Source organism: Macaca nemestrina, chromosome 12 (genome assembly GCF_043159975.1).
Source record: "Macaca nemestrina isolate mMacNem1 chromosome 12, mMacNem.hap1, whole genome shotgun sequence".
Classification (NCBI taxonomy): Eukaryota; Metazoa; Chordata; class Mammalia; order Primates; family Cercopithecidae; genus Macaca; species Macaca nemestrina.
The window spans coordinates 33,839,668-33,861,093 of record NC_092136.1 but is presented as its reverse complement, the minus strand read 5'-3'; the positions used below and the strand labels follow the sequence as shown (position 1 = coordinate 33,861,093).

The following is a 21,426-nucleotide window of genomic DNA, read 5'->3' as shown; positions in this document are numbered from 1 at the left end:
GTTATATGGAGAGTGTGTTGGTCTAAGAAGACAGTGTGAGCAGAGCTTGTTTATGATAGATTGTAAGCCTTTTTGGTGTGTTAGGGAAATGCGGTACTGGGCAATGTTGGGAAATTTAGAGGGGTTTTTTAACTGGATTTTGATGGGGTCCTGGTGAGCAGCTAAGGGCTGGTGGTGTTTCACACTACTGGGTTAACGAGAGAGGTGGGTAGCGGGTGCTGGGGAGTGGGGGTCAGGGGCTGTACTAGCAGAGAGGAGCAGGAGGAACTCTGGTTGAGGGGGGCAGGAAAAGGTGATAGAAGCTTTGAATTTGGCGACTATGTTTCAGCCTAGGATGGGGTTGGGGCAATGAAGCATGATAAGGAAGGAGTGTGAAGAAAAATGGTATTAGATAGGGAACAAGTAAGGGATTCAGTAGCGCGTGGATGTGAGACGAGACCTGGGAAGGGTAAGTGGGTGCTAAAAATTTAGATAAAGCCGAGTAGGTGGCCCCGCTATCGATTAAAAAAGAGATCGGCTTCCCTGCTATTAGCAGAGTTACCCTGGGCTCCGATGCAGTAATGGCAGATGGGACCAGGCCAAGGAGCCGTAGTAGGGTGAGCGATTTTTCACTCCTTGCCTTGCCAGGGTTTTGAGGAGTTGGTTTGTTAGCCTGGTTGTTAAGAGGACAATCAGACTTCCAGTGGTTTCTTGGCAGGCTGGGCAAGGAATTTTTGATGTTCTTGGGTTGGGACATGCCCGCGCCCAGTGGCCTTCTTTGCTGCATTTAAAACAGGCCCCAGAAGGGATACTGCTATCGGGTATTTTATGCCCTTGGGTGCTGTTGCCAGATTGGCGAATAGCCGTGACTAGTAGCTGGCATTTGGCATGATCTCGTTGGGCTTTGTTTATTTTTTCTTGTTCATCCCTATTATTAAAGACTTTGAAAGCCAGGTTGAGAAGGTCTTGTTGTGGGATTTGAGGGCCGTTTTCAGCCTTTTTAAGTTTGCACCATATGTCAGGAGCAGACTGAGAGATGAAATGGGTATTAAGAACAATGGTTTTTTCCGGGGAGGTGGGGTCAACACGGGTATATTTTTGGAGGGCCGCTGTAAGGTGAGAAGGAAATTCAGTGGGGTTTTCATAGACACTTTGAGAGATTTCTTTGAGCTTTTCAAAATTTACCGCCTTATGGGCTGCTTCGTTAAGGCCTGCGATGAGGCAAGTACTCATATGGTTACGAGATGCCCGGCCGGGGTCTGTGTGTTGGTACTCACAAGGAGGCTCCTTGGAAGGGAATATTTTATTTCAAAACTATAAGACTTTTAGATTGAAAAGCAAAGAACCACAGTATATTCAGAAGTCTAAATATAAGATTAAAGATTACAGGCATGAGTCATGCCTCTAATCCCAGCACTTTGGGAGGTCAAGGCAGGAGGATCACTTGAGCCCAGGATTTCAAGACCAGCCTGGGCAACATAGTGAGACCCTGTCTCTACAAAAACAAAAACAAACAAAAAATACTAATAGCCAGGTGTGGTGGCACATGCCTGTAGTCCCAGTTACTCAGGAGACTAAGGTGGGAGATTCACCTGAGACTGGGAGGCCAAGACTTCAGTGAGCTGTAATCATGCCACTGCACTCCAGCCTGGGCAAAAGAGCAAGACTGTTGTCTCAAAAAAATAGAAAATTTACACTCATAAGAAAGAAATTATAGAAAAGAACATCTAAGACTAAAAATTTGGAAGTATATAGTTATAGAAGTATACTATAAATTACTTTATTAAAAGGATGTGGTGAATGATAAATTAGTGCAAATCTCAGAACTGATGGAAAGGCATCATGTAAGTGTGAAGAGAGATTCTGCTTAGCTGCTAGTGATACAATTAAAGTAAAAAGATAATATTTGAAATTTCAGAAAGAGGACTATTATCCTGGGCCTCATTTTTTGTTTGTTTTGTTTTGTTTTTTAACTTACTTTATTTTCAACTTTTATTTTAGATTCAAAGGGTACATGTGCAGGTTTGATACAAAGGTATATTGCATGATGCTGAGGTTTGGGTTTCTGTTGATTACTTCACCCCGGTAGTGAGCATAGTACCCAATAGGTGTTTTTCAACCCTTGCCTCCCTTCCCCCACTGTATTCCCCAGTGTCTATTGTTGCCACCTTTATGCTCATGTGTACCAATGTTTAACTCCCAGTTATAAGTGAGAACATGCAGTATTTGGTTATCTGTTTTGGTATTTCACTTAGAATAGTGACTGGGCCTCATTTTGACCAATGGAGAGAAACTGCTTGCTTGCATGTTTGCCTTGTTTTTACCTCCTTTCTGTCCTTTAAAGGCCATCAGGTACACAGAGTTAAGTGAATCGTCTTATTCCTCAGTTCATGCATGGTATCCTATCCTCACTGGTATGCATGGGTTTTGTTTTATTATTTTCCATCTTATTCACCCATTCCTAATCTCAGTCATCTCCTTCATAGTTATGTTTGTGTATATCCTTCCAGATTTGTGCCCTCACCTCAATAATGTAATCCTTGACCCTTGACTCTTCTCTATCTCTGTATTCAATCTATTAGCATGTCCTGTCAACTGTATCTTCAAAATGTATCCAGATACCACTTGCAACCTTCACCTCTACATGCTAGCCTACATTACCCACATTTCTTGCCACAGCTGTTGGGATAGCCTCCTAATTGGTCTTGCTCTTTGCTCTTTGGTCCTTGCTCCTTGTTGGCTCCTGTTTTTCTTCAAAATAGCCCTAGTGAGTTTTTCAACATAGAATTTTCCGTCCAGTAGAATTTTCTGCAGTGATGGAAATTTTCTGTATCTGTGCTGTGTGATGTAGCGGCCACTAGCCACATGCATGAATACGTGAAATGTGACTAGTAAGACCAAGGCACTGAATTTTAATTTTATTTTTCTTTAGTTAATTTAAGTAGCCATACATAATTAGTGGCTATCTTGTTAGGCAGTCCAGTTTTACAGTATACATCAGCTCTTATCACTACTCTGGATCAAACACTCCGATGATTCCCCAACTCATTCAGGATAATAAATCCACGACCCTACAAGGCCTTACCTAATCTGATTGCTAGCTGTCTCTCTGATCTCACTGGATCTCACTGAGGTTGGAGAAAAGGTAAAGGGAATATCAAGAATGTTTTCCAGGATTCTGATATTAGACAGGATAGTCCAGTCTACTGAAGTAAGTAAGCATAATCATCTGTCCGATAATATTTATTGAAAGCTTTTTCCAAATCTCAGCACCTATGAACTTGAGCAACTGCTATAAGCCTAGCATTATGCTAAGTTCTACATCATTGTAGTGAACAAAGCAGATGTTAACCTTGCCATTGTGTGGCTTACAGTCTAATAAGAAAGCACATAATTTATTTAAAACAAGCAAACAAATATATATGTAATTAAATATAAAGAAAGAACATTTTCCATGGGGGAAGCTAAGTGAGCAGAGAGAGCAGTGGGTATACCTTGAGTTATGTTCACTAAAAGTCCTTCTAAGTGGAAATATTTTAGCTGAGACCCAACTAAGAAGAAGGTAATCATGCAATGGGCACTGGGCCAAGAAGTATTATTGTCAGAAGGAGCAGCAGATGTGCTAATAAAGGAAGGAGCTTGGTATTTACAAGAATTTAAAAGGCCACTGTGGCTGAAATCATGTGAGCGATGGAAAGAGCTATGTGGAGGTGAGTTCAGGTGGGTCATATTACTGTCTCAGGAATTTTTTTTATGGGGGCAAAGAAAGATCAATAACTGGAAGGGATTGGGGGTGAAATAAGATTTTTTTTTGCTCTGTTTTATTTAAATGTCAGTGCAGAAAAATTAATAAAGAGGTAATGGATGAAGATGTAGAAAAGAAAGCAGCAGTTTCTGAAGATATGTACTGATGACTTCTCTTTACTTGTGAAATAATGGTCATAGTTGTCCACTAGGGGATGGTTAGTTACCTCTTGGGAGTTTGGGTTAAATTGAGAAACTTTAAAATGGTTATTTCATAGACTGGAAGAATACACTGACTACAGAAATCTCAAATGGTTGTGGTGGTGCCAGTCTATCAGATTGTGTGACTTTCTTGCTTCTGTGCTAAGATTCCTGGGTATAAGCAGGGTTGAAATTTTGCAAGATGGAGTGAGTAGGACAAAGAACAAAGAAGTTTAAGTGATTAAAAAGAGTGAACAAAATGTTGAATTATGAGCCTTAGACTGAAGAAAAGCAACTGAAGACACTTGCTGTTGAGATATATATAGATATATATATATAGAGAGAGAGAGAGATATATATATATAGAGAGAGAGAGAGAGATAGAGAGAGATATAGATATATATATAGAGAGAGAGAGAGAGAAAGAGAAGGGGCAGTACTCTGGTAGTAGATTTACTAATCTTAATAGTGGAGGTAAATGAACAAAGCAAGGTACTAAGATAAGTAATATTGGGTGAGAATAAGTTGTTTGAATTCGGACTGTAAGCCAGGTGCAGAGTCTTCAATTAACAGTGAGGAAAATGTCCAGGAGCTTGATAAAGACAGCAACTTAAAAGGAGAATGGCTGGGGATTAGCAATATATAAAAAAAGCATGGATTTGTTAGTTTCATTTTCCTAGGAAGTGGAGGAGGAGGAGTGATTTGAAAGTGATGTTGGAAAACAAAGAGAATACCAACCAAATGTCCCAAATATTGAGGAAAAGATTCTAAGCTGCAGCTTTATTTGGTTAGGCTCAAGTGTCTACCACCTTTCAAGGGAAATTCCATTGTGCTTTGGAGGGTGGTGGGCACTGTGGCTTTTATTAAGGTCTAAGGCTAATGGTAGCTGTTAAAACTGCAGCAATGGCTGTAGAGAGGTGGCTCTGCAGAAGATTTTTCTGTATAAGAGATCAGGGGTGGTTACTGGGCTTTGCATCCAAGATATAATGGAGTGAAAAAGCAGATTATAGAAATAGGATAAATAGCACAATCCTATTTACATAAAATTTTGTATGGCTTATCCCAAATTCTTTTCTAACACTAATTCAGGAGATGTTAATTTAGCTTCCAAAAACCTAGTGATATGCAGGCAAATAAGCTCATGAAAGACTGCAAACTAAATCCCCTTCCTAGATTATCTAAGAGATTCACAGTATACATTAGATTTGAAAGGCTGTGAGGGAAATGCCAAACATTTTTGAAATACATAGTAATAATCTCTTTACATTTGTTTGTTGATAAAATACTCTTCTTTTTAGAATCAAAAACATTTTTATCAGCATACTTCTTAACATCTGCAATCGTTTTTCTCAGTAAGAAATGGAAGGACTGGTATAGAGAGATGTCTTACAGGATATTCACCAAACTGTTAACAATATTTGCCTCTGGGTGGTGGTTTCTGGATAAGTTTTCATTATTATTCTTTGTATGTTTTATATGTTTGAATTTTTATGATGAACAGGAGCTTTTTTTTTTTTTTTTTATTTTTTGAGATGGAGTGTTGCTTTGTCACCTAGTGCAGTGGCATGATCTCGGCTCACTGCAACCTCCACCTCCTGGGTTCAAGCAATTCTCCTGCATCGGCCTCCCGAGTAGCTGGGATTGCAGGCGCACACCACCACACCCAGCTAATTTTTTTTGTATGTTTAATAGAGATGGGGTTTCACCATGTTAGCCTAGCTGGTCTCGAACTCCTGACCTGTTTGCCTTGGCTTCCCAAAGTGCTGGGATTACAGGCATGAGCCACTGTACCTGGCCAAAACAAGAGTCATTTTTATAACAAGAGAAGGGATTTCAAATTATGAGCCTAATCATTTGGTAATAAAATAGTAAATTCTTACCTTATATCTCACCTTATACTGTATTTCCATAGAGTTAAAGAGATAAATATAATAAATGAAATTATTAAAATAATCGCAGAAAATATGAATGAATGTCTTAAATTCTTGGAGTTGCGAAATAGCAATGAGTATATCTCATGCTCAGATCTAAATGCCATTCTCCATTCAAAGGCACCGGGACTCTTTGGAGAAATGGTTGATGGAAGAGAAAGAAAAATATATGCTTGGAACATCTTTTTATGTGTAGAAGTTCCTGAAGAATGATGATGGCATATCAAAAGGACACAGAAGCCAGCCAAAAGGAACTCTCACTGGGCATGCTGGCCAATTTGAGCATCAAAATAAATAATGATAGTAATGGATTTAATAAAATAGGAAGATATAAGTATGTACTGATATAAATAAGTAAGTGAATAAATTGAAAGTTTTTTGAGGTATAAGATAACTTACATAGCCAGAAAGTACCATCCCACAAACTACTTATTAACTACAAAGGGGAAAAGAATAATTTTAGAGTGGAGAAAACTAGAAGAATTACCTTAATCAAGTTAACATCACCAGTAGTGGGAGTGATCAAAAGCATGTATCACCAGATAATATGCAGTGAGAACTCAGCAATATTTCTGTGATAGTTCCACCAAAAATTAATAATTTAAATCTAATCATGAAGAAGCATCACACAAATCCAAATTGGAAACATTCTACCAAACATCTGGACTGTAATCCTCAAAAATGTCAAGATCATGAAAGTTAAGGTAAATCTAAGGAACGTCCAGATTGAAGGAGACTGAAGAGAACAAATGGCAACTGAATGCAACACATGATTCTAAACTATTTCATTTTGTTGTATAGGATGATATTGGAACAACTGGTGAAACTTGAATGGGGTGTGAGGATTAGATGGTAGTCTCAGTTTCCTACTTTTACCAATATGCCAGATCAGATGGTTGTATTATTCTCTAGAAGAATGTCCTTGTTTGTAGGAATCACATCCTAAATTATTAAGAAGTGATAAGTCATCAGGTCAGCAACTTACTCTCAGGTGGAATGGGAAAAAAAGATTTTTTGTTCTGTATTTGCAACTTTTATGTAAGTTCGAGATGATTTCAAAATCTTAAAAATTACAAACATATATGCATATATTTCCATAAATTATGGTTATGTTTAAATGGGTAAGAAAAAATTGAATACCCTACTTCAAAACAGGCAAAAGGTGAACGTTAAGAGGATGTTCTCAGAAGAAGATACAGAAATGACCGATAAATGTCACTATATCAAAAGAAACATAAACCAGAACCATAGAGATAGCACTTAGCATACGGTGGCTGGCATAGTAAAGGGTTAATGAATTTTAGCCATCATAATTGTTATTATTTCTGCTTATATGTTTGAAATTTGTCCATCTAGTCGTCCCACCCAATCACCCTCCATCCTGCAACTGGAGTGTTACTATATTATATTGACTTCATGGGGATTGATCATAACTAAGTTATTGAGAACCGATTTTTCTGTCAAGTACTATTCTTAGCATATTACATTTGTTATCTCATTTAATTCTTCAAAAATCCTATGACGTTTGCAGTATCCCCAGTTTGAAAAGAAGGAAATAGAAACAACAGATTTAGTTTATTTAAAGTTACACACGGACTAAAACTCAGGGGACCTCAAACAGTCAACTTACTCTTGAAAAAGACCAAAGTTGGAAGTTTTATACTTTCTAATTTCAGAACATGTTACATAACTACAGTAATTAAAATAGTATGGTATAAAGTAAAAATTGCATGTAAGGACAGATACACAAACCAATAGAATAGACAGCCCAAAAATAAATTTTTGCGTATATGGTCAAACAGTCTTCAATGGGGTACCAAGATCACTCACAGGGACTGTTTAACAAATGGGAAAACTGGGTATCTAATGCAAAAAATAAAAATAAAAGTGAAGATAAATCCTTGTCTTACACCATATGCAAAAATTAAAATGGATTAAAGACGTAAACGTAAGATTCAAAACTATTAAAATCCTGGAAGAAAACATAGGGGAAACACTTCATAATCTTGGATTTGGCCATTATTTCTTGGATATGACACCAAAAGCACAAACAATAAAAGCAAAAATAGACAAATAGGACTACATCAAACATAAACTTTTGTGCATCAAAGGACTCAATCAACAGTGACAAGGCAACATAAGAAATGGTAAAAAAAAAAAATTGCAAATTATATTATCTGATAAGAGGCCAATATCCAGAATGAAGAACTCTTACAATATGACAACATAAAAACAAATAACCTGACTTTATAAAATAGGCTAAGGACTTGAATAGACATTTCTCCAAAGATGATATACAGAGGACTAACAAGCATATGAGTAAGTGCTCACTATCACTAATCATTAGACAATACAAGTCAAAACCACAAGATATCCCCCACATCTGTTAGGATAAAAATAAAAAATAGGAAAGGAAAAAGTAAAAAAGAACAGAAAAGATCAAGTGTTGGTTAGGATATGGAGTAATTGGAACTCTTGTGCACTATTGGGATTGTAAAATGGTGTAACTGCTATGGAAAACAGCGTGGCAGTTTCTCAAAACTGTATGATCCAACAATCCCACTTCTAGGTAGATGTCCAAAAAAATGGAAAGCAGGGATTCAAAGAGATATTTGGACACCCATGTTCATAGCAGCATTATTTGCAGTTGCCAAGAGGTGATAGTAGTCCAAATGTCCACCAACTGATAAATTGATAAACAAAATTTACCCATATAGTGGAATGTTATTTAGCCTTAAAAATGATGGAAATATATATTTCATATATAAATACATATGTAAAATACATATTACAACATGGATGAACCTTGACATTGTACTAAGTGAAATCAGTTACAAAAAGATAAATATGGTTTTACTCATATGAGATATCTAAAGTAGTCAAATTCACAAAAACCAAAAATGGAATGGTGGTTGCCACAGGTTGAGGGAAAGAGGGAAATGAGGAGTGGTTGTTTCTTGTTTCATGGATATACAGTTTCAGTTTTGCAAGATAAAAAATTTCTGGAGATCTGTTTAACTTAATGTTAAGTAGTGTTACACAACACATCTGTTGAATATAGTTACCATTACTGAACTATATATTCAAAAGTAGTTAAGATAGTAAATTTTTATATTATATGGGTTTTTTAACCACAATTAAAAAGAAAAATGGGGAAAAACAGATTGGATTTAAAAATCAGCATATTCTGTTAGTAGAAGATAAATCAAAACCAAACAAAGAAATACTCAAAGTAAAATGACAAATAAAAATATTCCAAGCCAAAAAAAAGCACCCCAAGAGCAAAAACACAATGAGATACACTTCACATCCTCTAGGATAGCTAGAATGAAAGAATCAGATAATAAAAAGTGTTGACAAAGATGTAAAGAAATCAGAACCATCATACACAGCTGGTGAGAATGTAAAATAGTATAGTCGTTTGGACTGGTACACTCTGGCATTTGTCAAAAAGTTAAAGTTACCATTTGACCCAGAAATTCTACTCCTAGGTATATCCCCAAGAGGATCAAAACAAAACCTTTTGTGTGTGTGTGTGCATTTATGTACAAAAACCTGTACATAAATGTTCATAACTACATTATTCATAATAGCTCACCAGTGGAAACAACGCAGTTGTTCCTCAACTGATGGGTGGATAAAATATGGTATATCCATACAATGGAATATTTATTTCACCATAAAAAGGAATGAAGTACTGATACAGGGTACAACTCAGATGAATCCTTAAAACATTATAGTAAGTGAGAGAAACAAATTGTCTTAGTCCATTTTGTGCTGCTATAACAGAATACTATAGAGTAAGTAATGTATAAACAATAGAAATTTATTTCTCATGGTTCTGAAAGTTTGAAAGCCAAAGGTAAAATTGCCAGCATGTTTGGTGTCAGTTAAGGACCTAGTCTCCACTTCCAACATGGTACTTGGAACACTGCATTCTCCAGAGGGGAGGAACCCTGTTCCTCACATGGCAAAAGAATGGAAGAACCAAGAGAATGAGACAGGACTGAACTCGCTCTTTTTTACTGGCACCAATCCCACCCATGATGGTGAAGCCCTTATGGCCAAATCACCTTTCAAAGGTCCCACCACTTAATACTGTAACAATGGCAACTAAATTTCAACATGAATTTTAGAGGGGACCAACATTCAAAGCGTAGTATCAGTCATAAAAGACAACGTATTACATGATTTCATTTATATGAAATAATAATATGAAATATAGAGAGGCAGAAAGTACATTAATGGTTCCTTAGTGCTAGTAGAATTGGAGGGAGTTGATAAAACAGGTATGAGATTACTTTTTGAAGGAATGAAAGTATTCTAAAATTGTGGTAATACTTAAATAGCTGTCAATATACTAAAACCATTGAACTGTACACTTTCAGTGGGTGAATTGTATGGTATCTGAATTCTATCTCAATAAAGTTGTTACCAAAGAAAAGAAAAGAGACCAATTGAATTTAGCCATTGGAGGTCATCAGTCACCATAATGAAAGCAGTTTTAATGGATGGGATGGGGGTGGTGACAGCCTACTTGGAATGGGTTTAAGTGAAAATGTAAGGAGAGGAGCGGTGACACTGAATTTTAGAAAATTTAAGGGGGTTTGATGCAGAGAAATAGAGTAGTAGCTGGCAAAGGAGATGGGACAAGTGGTTGTTATATTTTTTTCAAGGGAGAGATAACAGTATGTTTATATATTATAGGAAACAATCAATAGAAAAGGAGAAGTTAATAATGGAGGAGAGAGGAGAGAATTGTCCAAGTGATATTTTTTTGTATGAGGCCTGTGCACAAGTGGAGGTACTGGGTTGATATAGGAGTTTAGATAGTTCACATATGGCAGCCTGTGAGAAGACAGAATATATATTTGACTACACATGCTGAGAGTGTGGTGTCTTAGTCTATTCACGCTACTATAACAAAAATATCGTAAACGACAGCTTATAAATAACAGAAATGTATTTCTTATGGTTCTGGAGGCTATAAAGTTCCAGGATAAGGGTGCCAGCATTGTCAGGTTCTGGTGAAGGCCCCCTTTCTTCATAGATAGGTGTCTTCTCTTTGTAACCTCGCATGGCAGAAGAGGAATGTAGGCTACCATGGACCTCTTTAAGAGAGTGTTAATCTCATTTATGAGTGCTCCACCCTCATGACCTAATCACCTCCCAAAGTTTTCACTTCTTTCTTTTAATTTTTTTTTTTTAACTTTTAAATTCAGGAGTATAAGTGCAGGTTTGTTACATAGGCAAACTTGTGTCATGGGGGTTTCTTGTAGATTATGTCATTACTCAGTTATTATACCTAGTACCCATTAGTTATTTTTCCTAATCCTCTCCCTCCTCCCACCCTTCACCTTCCAAAAGGCCCCAGTGTGTGTTGTTTTCCTCCTTGTGTTCATGTGCTCTCAAGTTCTCACCTTTTAATACTGTTGCATATTAGCGCTCAACATATAAGTGTTGCGGGGACACAAGAATTCAAACCATAGCAGGTAGAAAATGTAGTGGTAGGACACCTTCTGGCTGCTTCTGTTTTCTCAGTCAAAGGTTATAAACTGATAATGAAGATGGAGGAAGAGATATTGGAGGTTTCAACTAAAAAAGGAAAAGAGAAAGTATGACATTATCATCTAGGAGAGTGAGGATATATATAATGGGAATAGCCTTAAGGGCCTATTGAGGTTTGTGGTCATGAAATTAAAGTCATACCAGTCTGTTTCTCTGGCCATTTTTAGCTATACTGAGGCAAGTGTGGAATAGACAGAGAGTTGTGTTTAGCCAGAATAGCAGGAAGTGTGTGTGACAAAGTAAGAGAAGGGCAAGGAAGTGAAGATAAGGATTGACCATGGATCGAGATGGTTAATTAATTGAAAGAGCTTATCAAAGCAGGTGAGTGAAAGGTGTGGTAGACAATGATATAGAGATCTCAGCAGGGTCAAATGATTGTATATGGGTACTAGGTGGAAAGAAAGTAGTGGTTATGTAGAGGCGTATGCATGAAATTGAGATTATAGAGGTATGCTAGTTATTGATAATGACATGGTCTAAGAAACAACCATGGGGATGATCAACTTAAATAGAATGGAGAATAGATCATTGGAAGAGAGATCAAAAAACTGAAAGGCCAGAGTGTTAGATGAGTCATGACCCAGAGTTGGATAGATGACAGCAACAGTGAAGCGTAGTAGGAGACATAGTCTAAAACCTTGTTTACATCAGTAATTAAAGGAAGTCAGAGTGATGTCAAGCTGAGTTATTTTTCATGAAGGATCATAACCCCTCTTAATAGTATCCCTGTAAGAATATGGATTGCTTAGCTCCTACATGTAATTTGTGCATCCTCATAGTTCTTAGTATTTTCCTAACTGTGGCTCAGAGGTTTCTGCTGCGCTTAATACATTTTCTTGGTGCGCTTAATACATTCCTACACTTTGTAAGTTCTTAGTTGAACATCCATGGTGAAGATAGTCAAACTCAGTATTCTTAGATGCAAATCATCAGTGGAGAAAAATCAGTAAATGACAGCCTTCAAGGTAACAGTAATGAAATTTTTAACTTGAAAATTACTTGTGAATAGACTTCACAGTCTCTATAGTCACATGCAAATTATATGCTAATATAACTAGCTCAGCAAACTATTTTATACAATTAGTTGAGACACTTAATATTGTGCCTACTGCCTTACAAGGGTATCTCACTATTCGTCATAGATGAATGACATATATGTGTAAATAGAATTTTGGTAATACAAATCATACTTTCTCATTTATTTGCATAATAATGTCAAAAATGCTTCATCTTCACTTTAAATTAATCCTAATTGGGAGTGATAACAGCTTCTTGTCCTAAGTATTTCTATCAAGTAGTTAAATCAATATTTAAATACACAAGAAGTTCTTATTTTTAAAAGCCCGGCAATGACTGATTTTAATGAGAAAAATCATTTTTGAACCATATGATTTCAAAGTCAGAATGGACAACATAGATTATCTAATGCAACCCTTGGCTTTACAGATGAGAAAATTTCGAGGACCAGGACAGAAAATTTAAACAATTTACCTTATACCACACATGTACATGTTGACACAGGTAGAACTAGAACCCACATCTTAAACCTACATTCCACTGTACAATACTCGTATCTAGTTTATGTATTTGTAAGCATACACTTCACAGTATTGAGTTTTCTTTATTCATCGTTTACCAAGTGCTTTGTAAGTAAGGCCTTGGTGGAGGCCTCGATCAGTGCAACTAAAAGAGAAATCTCTTCCTAAAACTATGCACCTGAATGCTTCATTTGGCTATGTTGAATGAAGCCATGTTCAGACCTCCTCTAGGCCACATTACCACAGGCTTTTCATTGAATCTAGATCGCCATCTGGGACTTTATCTTAGCATAGCCAAAAGAGCAGGTAATTTGAGTTTTTTAAACTTTGAGTTTTAAGTGCCATTTGTGTCTCTTAATTGTGGTACAACCTTGGGCAAATTACTTAGCCTCAAAATGGTCTTAAAATCTCAACCATAAAATGGGGAGAATGACTATACTTAACCTCACAAGGTTATTCTATTCAGCAAATGTGGTGACTGTGTTACAAAAGTGTTTTGATTATTTACTATGTACCAGACACTTTATCAGATGATATAGTTAAAATCAGGTAGTCCTATTGAAAATCAACCTAAGAGCCTGTTATCTATGTATAGATTTTTCACTTATCAACAAGTTATTTTAATATCACATGTACATAATCTTATTTTTGTAACTTACCTTTTCACTGATAAAATCTTGTCTCCTGTTACCCAAGGTTTTTTGTTGGTGGTGGCAGTGTTGTATATTGTTATTTACTCATATTTAAATATTTTTTTATTAAACCCCTCAGTTGAAGTGACTTTTTTTCTTTTTTCTTAATTATTAAAAGATTTTTAAGTGTTTCTTTGAAGACTTTTGCTAAGCATTCCTTTGTTTGTTTCCAAAACTGTAGTTTTTATCTGTTATTTATCATCGACCTGTGCTTGATTTCTTTTGTAGAATACTACATCTGATTCTTTTTCTTACAGCTAATGTTTTTATCTTTCTTAATGAGAGTGAATGACAACATTACTTTTCACAGCAAAACCAATGCAATTTGTTGATAGGAATTAAAATTATGTGATGCAAATGTGCTTTAGACTTCTTGAGGAAAATTAGAGATGGGGGATAGAATATTGATAAGCATGAGTTTCATTTTTTTCTATCATCTCTAAAAAATATTAAACTTTGTTATCAGAAAACAGGTTTACATTTGTGTCATTTGGCCCCTTTTATCCATGTTTATATATTAGTATAAAGAAATAAATTCTTGCTAAACTGCATGGTAATATTAGCAGAAAAGCATGAATAATGCACATGGAACAATTTTACTTTTTTAACTAAAGAAAATATTAAATGTTTGATATTTTAAAGGTAAAAAGTAAAGTTCTAGTAATTGTTTTTATGTTCTTTGTATAGCTAATAGTTTTAAAGGCACATTGTAGAATCTCAAAATACATCATTGTAATGTAAAAGTTGTTGAAAATACAAGAAAATCAGGCAAAATAGTATATAAATTCATATAATGTGATCACAAAATGATTAGAAATGTGCCACTTTTGAAGCATGTTTTAAATACTTTGATAACGTAATCTTTGTTGAATGTTTGGAAACATTAGTAAAGAAGCCAGGATCTTTTTAACTGGGTTTACTTCTTGCCAACTCCTGTTTTATCAGTGCCTACACTACTAAACACACACACAAGAGTAAACATCCTCAAAAGCAAAGGATTTTAATAACAAACCAAAATTTTAGATGACAATACGAGATACTGATTTTCAGCAAAAAGATATGTGTGTGTGTGTGTACATATATATTACTATAAACATTGCTGGCAAAGAAACATGGAGATTAATAGTACTTAGTATTTTAGTATCAATATCATGTAAATAATTTCAGTTTTAAATGATTTAATCCCAAATATTCAAAAATTAATATTCACAATTGATATACCTAAATCTATTGATTTATTCCATTTTATTTGTTATCAAATAGTTTATTTTTCTAGAAATCTAATTAGAGGAATTTATTTTATTACTTATAAAATTTTAAGCATTGTTGATGATTGAACTGTCAGGGTTAAATAAGAAATTAAGAAGTATTGGCTTCGCATCTTCCTTTTTATTCTCATATCAAAGAATGCCCTATTCTGTGCAACATGGTAAGAATCAACAGAGTAAAAAAATAACCTATGGAATGGGGGAAAATATTTGCAAATCATATGTCTAGTAAAAGGGTTCATGTTCAAAATATTAAGGAACTCAAACAACACAATAGCATGAAAACAAATAACTCAATTTAAAAATTGGATAAGGACCAAAATAGACATTTCTCAAAAGAAACCATACAGATGACCAATACGTATATGAAAAAGTGCTCAACATTATTCATCATCAGGGAAATGTACATTAAAAACACAATGAAGTTTCACCTCACACCTGTTAGAATGACTGTTATCAAAAAGACAGAAGTGTTGGAGATGATTTGGAGAAAAAGGAACCCTTGTATACTGTTGGTGGAAATATAAATTAGAACAGCCATTGTAGAAAATAGTATAGAGGTTCCTTAAAAAATCAAAAGGAGAACCAACATATCCAACAACCCCAGTTCTGAGCATTCAGTCATTTGACACTTATGAATGGAAATATATTCTGAGAAATACATTATTGGGCAATTTCATCATTGTGCAAACATCATAGAGAGTAATTACACAAACCTACATGGTACAGTCTACATACCTAGGCTCTATAGTACTCTCTTGGGCCTAGCCTACAAACTTGTGCAGCATGTTACTGGACTGAATAGGCTATTTTAATACAGTTATTTGTGTTTCTAAACTTAGAAAAGGTTCAGTAAATAATAGTCTAAAAGATAAAAAGGGGTACACCTGTATAAGGCATTTACCAAGAATGGAGCTTACAGGACTGGAAGTTGCTCTGGGTGAGTCAGTTAAGGAGTGGTAAGTGAACGTGAAGGCCTAATATACTAAAGCATACTACTGTAGACTTTATAACACTGTACACTTAGGCTGCACTAAATTTATTAAAAATATTTTCCTTTCTTCAATAAGAATTCACCTTAGCTTCTGTAACATTTTTAATTGATAAACTTTTGCATTTTAAATGAGTTTTTGACTCTTGTAATAACAGCTTAAAACACGCTTTGCACAATTCTACTAAAATATTGTTTCTTTATATTCTTATTCTATTTGCTATTTTTAATTTTTTTACTTGTAAAATTTTTTTGTTAAAAACTGAGACACAAGCATGCACATTACTCTAGGCCTGTGTGGGGTCATGATTATCAATATCACTATCTTCTACCTCCACATCTTTTCCCACTGGAAGGTCTTCAGGGACAGTAACACACACACAGCTGTCATCTCTTGTGATAACAATGCCTTCTTCTGGAATACCTCCTGAAGGTCCTGCCTGAGTCTTATAGTTAGCTTTTTTTTTTTCAATAAATAAAAGGAGTATACTCTAACAATAAAAAGTATAGTATAGTAAATACATAAGCCAGTAAAATTGTCATTTGTTATTATTATGTACCATACATAATTATATGTGCTGTACTTTTTAGGACAAGTTTGTTTATACCAGCATCACCATAAACATGTGAGTAATATGGCTACAACATCACTAGATGATGGGAATTTTTCAATTCTATTCTAATCTTATGGGACAATCATTGTATACGTGGTCCATCATTGACCAAAACGTCCCTATGCAGCGCATGACTGTATATGTAAAGGAAATAAAATCAGTATGTTGAAGACATATTTACACTCCCATGTTTACTGTACCATTATTCACAATAATCAACATATGGAATCAACATAAGTGTTCATCAAGGGATAAATGAATAAAGAAAATGTGGTCTACACACACACAATGGACTTTTAGCCTTCAAACAGAAATCTTGTCATTTGTGACAACATGGATGAAACAGAAGGACATTATGGTAAATGAAATAAGAAGGACATTGTGGTAAATGAAATAAGCCCAACACAGAAAGATGAATATTGCATGATCCCCTATTATTACTATATGAAATAATAATGGTTTGGGGTAGAATTATTATTAGTGGATTAAAATGCATTGGCTATATTTTTGATCCACTCTCCTATAACCCATAGTGACATTCATCAGATGGTTGGCTGGAATTCATTTCATAATCTGAAAGCTTGCAGATTTTACCCCTTGTGCAAAGCAAATTGATCCAGATTAGAATTGAATCTACTGCATTCAGACAGCAGCACTGTGTTCTGAAAGGTTGATCTAGCTGGGACAAATGTGTGTTAAGATATGAAATAGTCATAAAATTGCCCTTACAGAATATTATTTTTACACATATTTCCACACTTGTGAAAAAAAATATATCTATGTAATCTACAGCATTTTCACTGAAAATGGAGAAATAACTGTATGAGAAATAGCCAAACTACCAAATTCTTCATTATCTGGAGCTGTATTTGTTTTGTACACAACAGCATTTTTTTTGTTTGTTTTGTTTTTGCAAGATAGACACTTTTGGGTTTATTGTGGCTGTTCAATTACATGTTTACAGAGATGTACAGATATTTTTCCTGAACCACCTACCATTGATTTTGCACACTAAGGAGTCTGCTATATTTCCTAACATTTTATATTCTTTACTGCTGCATTCATGCTTCAAATTAGATTTCATTCTTTCTTTAGGATATTTCTTCTGCCTATGTGATTGTTTACTTAGGATCACAGTAAAGCAAATACTTGTGTAATTTTAAGGTCACCCACAGCTTTTACAACATTAGGCACTTCAATGTCTATGGAATTGCTATGCTCGTGACATTATCATGACATTAATGTTCAGTCATAGCACACAAATTGTCCATTATGCAGAATCTTAACTTCAGATAATGTAAAGCAGATTTTCCTCATGCTTACTAAAGATTCTTTGAGATATTTCGTAGCATTTGTAAAATATTTTAAAACAATAACATTAATGCTAGTATTTATATGGGAAATAAATTTGGTTTTCTTCTTAAATTCATCCATTTATTGCCTTCTTTTAACAAAGGAAGTGAAGATTATACTCACTTTTCTTCATGTGTCTGAAAAAAATCAACTTTTAAAATTACTATTATTTTAGAAGTTCTAAGAAAATTAACTTTGATGGAAGATGGAAGCTCAGGTGATCAGGACATTGATTCAGGTGTACTTGGCATAGCAGTTCATTAACTATGTGTTAATTATGTATGATTACTCCTGAAAATCTATAGTGGCTTCATCTTTTAGGTTGCTTCATTAAATCATTAATTTTCTTGGAGGTAACTAAGCCTGACATAATTAAGTCATCTTAGTCTCCACAGGTTTTTATCTCCCCATGATGTCAGGAACACTGAGCAAGTTATTATAAAGCATTGTAACTTATTCCTTGTATGTACTGACTTTATATTTTAGGATTATATAATACTATTTTGACATTCTTAAGTAATCTAATAAATGTATGCCTTTTAATTATTTACTTAATGTTTTAGCATAGATTTTGTACTTCTGTCTAATAACCCATTTATGTATTTGAACCACTTCTTTTACCAACAGTTCTTTGACCCCTGGCTACATAAAGCTGCTTCAGTTTATCCAGAACATCATTTCCGAGGAAGGATTTGATGGATCCAATCCTCAGGTATTAAAATAGCTTCAAAGTCTTTTATAATTATTTATATAATGCTGTTTTCAAATTCTTTAGGGGTGGCAACCCAGAAGTTTTAGAATAATATACAGTGAACAAGCTGTTTTCAAGCACAGTACATGTAAATAAGCAGAGCACAAGCAGCTTTAGTTTGACTATTACTGTGTATTTAGAGTTTCAGCTAAGTTCTCAGTGGAGGCACATAAGACATACACATGCTTTATCAACATCATTTTTAAATATGCATTTGTAGCATTTAGGATTAAGTAGCTGCATTTTGAAAATTACTTTTAAATCTGCAAGGTTTGTACTTTTCTATTTAAATTGTTCCTGTTTCTGTCATTCGACCTTAATTTCAAATTACCTTATGAGTAAGAATTGTCTTAAGATTTTATTACATTATGCTTTGTTTTATTGAATTAAAAAATACGTTATTTGCCATATTAAGTATCTTATAACAACAATTTCTCTGTAGCTCTAATTTTTAAAACTTCCTCCAAATTTCCACTAATAAAGATGTTCTGGTTAGTTTAACTTAAACAAAATGTGAAAGATTTTATTTCTACATATCATGCCTTTCAGAATTCTTCCACAGTGATTTTAATTGCTTTTGCTACTAAATGATTTGCATTACATTTGTATTATTTTAGCAGAAGTCTTTCTAAAGCACCATTATTTTATTGAAGACAGAGAAACTGAAAGTCTTATTTTTGACATCATCAGCTACATTTGTGCTTAATTCATGGATTTTTAAATATTCTTGTAAACTTTATTATTATATTTAACAGTTTTTCCATGCAAAATAAATTATTTTTCAATTTGCTTTGATTGCCAGTTTAATTGCAGGTTGAAAATACTTATGTGTGTATGATAAAGTACAGACATTTATTTATAGGTGGCTTTTCATGTATGTCATAATTTTTGTGACAGCCTTTAGTATTTAATACAATTTTATTTTGCTCAGTGTTGCTCCATTTTTGGCCCTACCTAATATTGGTGGGTACTGTGTCTTTTCTTTGGTGCCAGTGCTTGTCTGGAGAGGTAAATTGGTCCCTGACAGACACCTCTCCCGACTTGCTGTGGTAACTATGGAAACAGGCATGTCATAACAGTTCCTGTGGTACAGTGTGCAGAGCTGCTGCTCTTGCAGGATGATGACATATCTTCTGAGAGTAAGAAATTTTATAGAATCCCAAAAGCAAAGGTAATAGCAAAAGGAATACACACACACACACAGAGATACATCTTAAAAATCCTTACTAAGTAAGCTAGTATAGGAATAGAATAAAACATTTGTTCTCTTAGTTGTTTATTCGACTGTGAAAACACCACTATTTTCAAGAAACAATTTTTTTTTTCCCCACAAAAATTGATAGACAACAAACTGGAGCTGGTTTGGCTTTCTGAACCAGAAATTCTATAATTACTGACTTTTATGAAGATTAAACAGCATTCAGGTAGACATTCATATGGTGAATACCAAAACTGTTTTTAAATTAAAATATACCAATACCAATACATTATTATAGAATTATACTTACAATTTTATTGCAACTAAAATATAATGAATTTTCTTCTTTAAATTAATTGTAGTGTTTGCTAAATTACTTGTTAGTCTGTGTATCTGTCTCAGAAACTTTAGATGAGTTCTAGAAGCCACAGAAATACACCTACAAGGCACTACTTCAAAAAATATTATTCCTAAGTCAAGAATAATGTTCTGACATTGAAATAAATCTTATGTTTTAAAAGAAAAGTTTTATCTTTTTCAAACATTATGTTTTCAAATAAACAACTAATTTGAGACAACATATAGAAATACAGAATATTGTATACTACCTTATAATTAGCCTTGGTAGTAAGTAAAGTAGTGTAGCTAATCTATAAAAATAATTAGAGTGCAGACATTTACAAATTGTGCTCATAATTTCATTTAAGTTGTTATTTTTAAATATCTTAGAAATATATGATAAAAATGAAATTTGACATGGATTTTACTTAGAATACCAGATTAAATATTTTGGATGTTCTCATAGGAATAAAACTATTTATTGTACAGCTGACAAGGTTCAAGGTTAAATCTTATGCCACACAGTATGCCCCATTATTATATGGCATAGCAAAGGAATTGTATATCCTAAAGGACACAAGAGATTTATAATTCAGCCTTTGTTTTTGCAATTACCATTATATTTTTTAAAATATAAATGAAGTATTATGCTCAATTATATTCTGTTGTGCTGGGTACCAACCTCACTTAAATATCTTATCCCTCATTCATTTTTTGGCTTAATATTTTCATTCACTTGATATACATATATCAGTGTATCTGTCAGAATCATTAAACCTCTGTAGTTTTCCTAATTTCATGCCTAACAGCATTTTTGTTATAAACTTTTATCTGGTACTTTTTAATACAATAATAGGTAATGAGACAGTGGGTTAAAATACTGTTGATCTTTAGTTTCTGAAATGTTGACAGAGAAAACGATATTATCCTGCTCTCGTTTTACCTTCATGTTTCATTCTAATATCTAGATTTTTTTTTTTTTTGTATGTTTCTCTCCCTTTTTCTAGAATGCTCTTTCTGTTGGGAATCTTAACTTGTTTATTATCATGAGATAACAAATTTAGAGATAGCAAAATGAACTTTACATTCTTGCCATTTTACTTAAATTCTGAGGTTTTAAATAATAAAGAAAAAAGAATAACCCATCATATTTTACAGATATCTTACACTAATTCACCAGAAATGTATTTATACTTCTAACCTAAGCCCTGGTACATCTCATTACTTCATTTCATTCAACTAATGCAGAAATAAAAAGA

General features: G+C 34.3%; 1 protein-coding gene and 1 long non-coding RNA gene across 5 annotated transcripts in view; one reads left to right on the top strand and one right to left on the bottom strand.

The window, feature by feature from the left end:
- Window positions 1–21,426, top strand: part of LOC105471492 (elongator acetyltransferase complex subunit 4) — a 252,628-nt gene that overhangs the window by 86,972 nt on the left and 144,230 nt on the right. For all 4 annotated transcript variants that reach the window (XR_003015872.2, XM_011723965.3, XM_011723966.3 and 1 more), the window contains exon 6: window positions 18,507–18,591. Coding sequence is in view for 3 of the 4 variants with exons in the window: in XM_011723965.3 (XP_011722267.2) it covers window positions 18,507–18,591 (85 nt within the window). In the remaining variant the exon portion in view is untranslated. The remainder of the gene's footprint in view (window positions 1–18,506; window positions 18,592–21,426) is intronic.
- The window catches only part of LOC105471490 (uncharacterized), a 169,546-nt gene that overhangs the window by 19,950 nt on the left and 128,170 nt on the right, over window positions 1–21,426 (bottom strand). Inside the window, exon 4 of the long non-coding RNA XR_003015873.2 lies at window positions 11,276–11,450. This is a non-coding gene — a long non-coding RNA (uncharacterized lncRNA). The remainder of the gene's footprint in view (window positions 1–11,275; window positions 11,451–21,426) is intronic.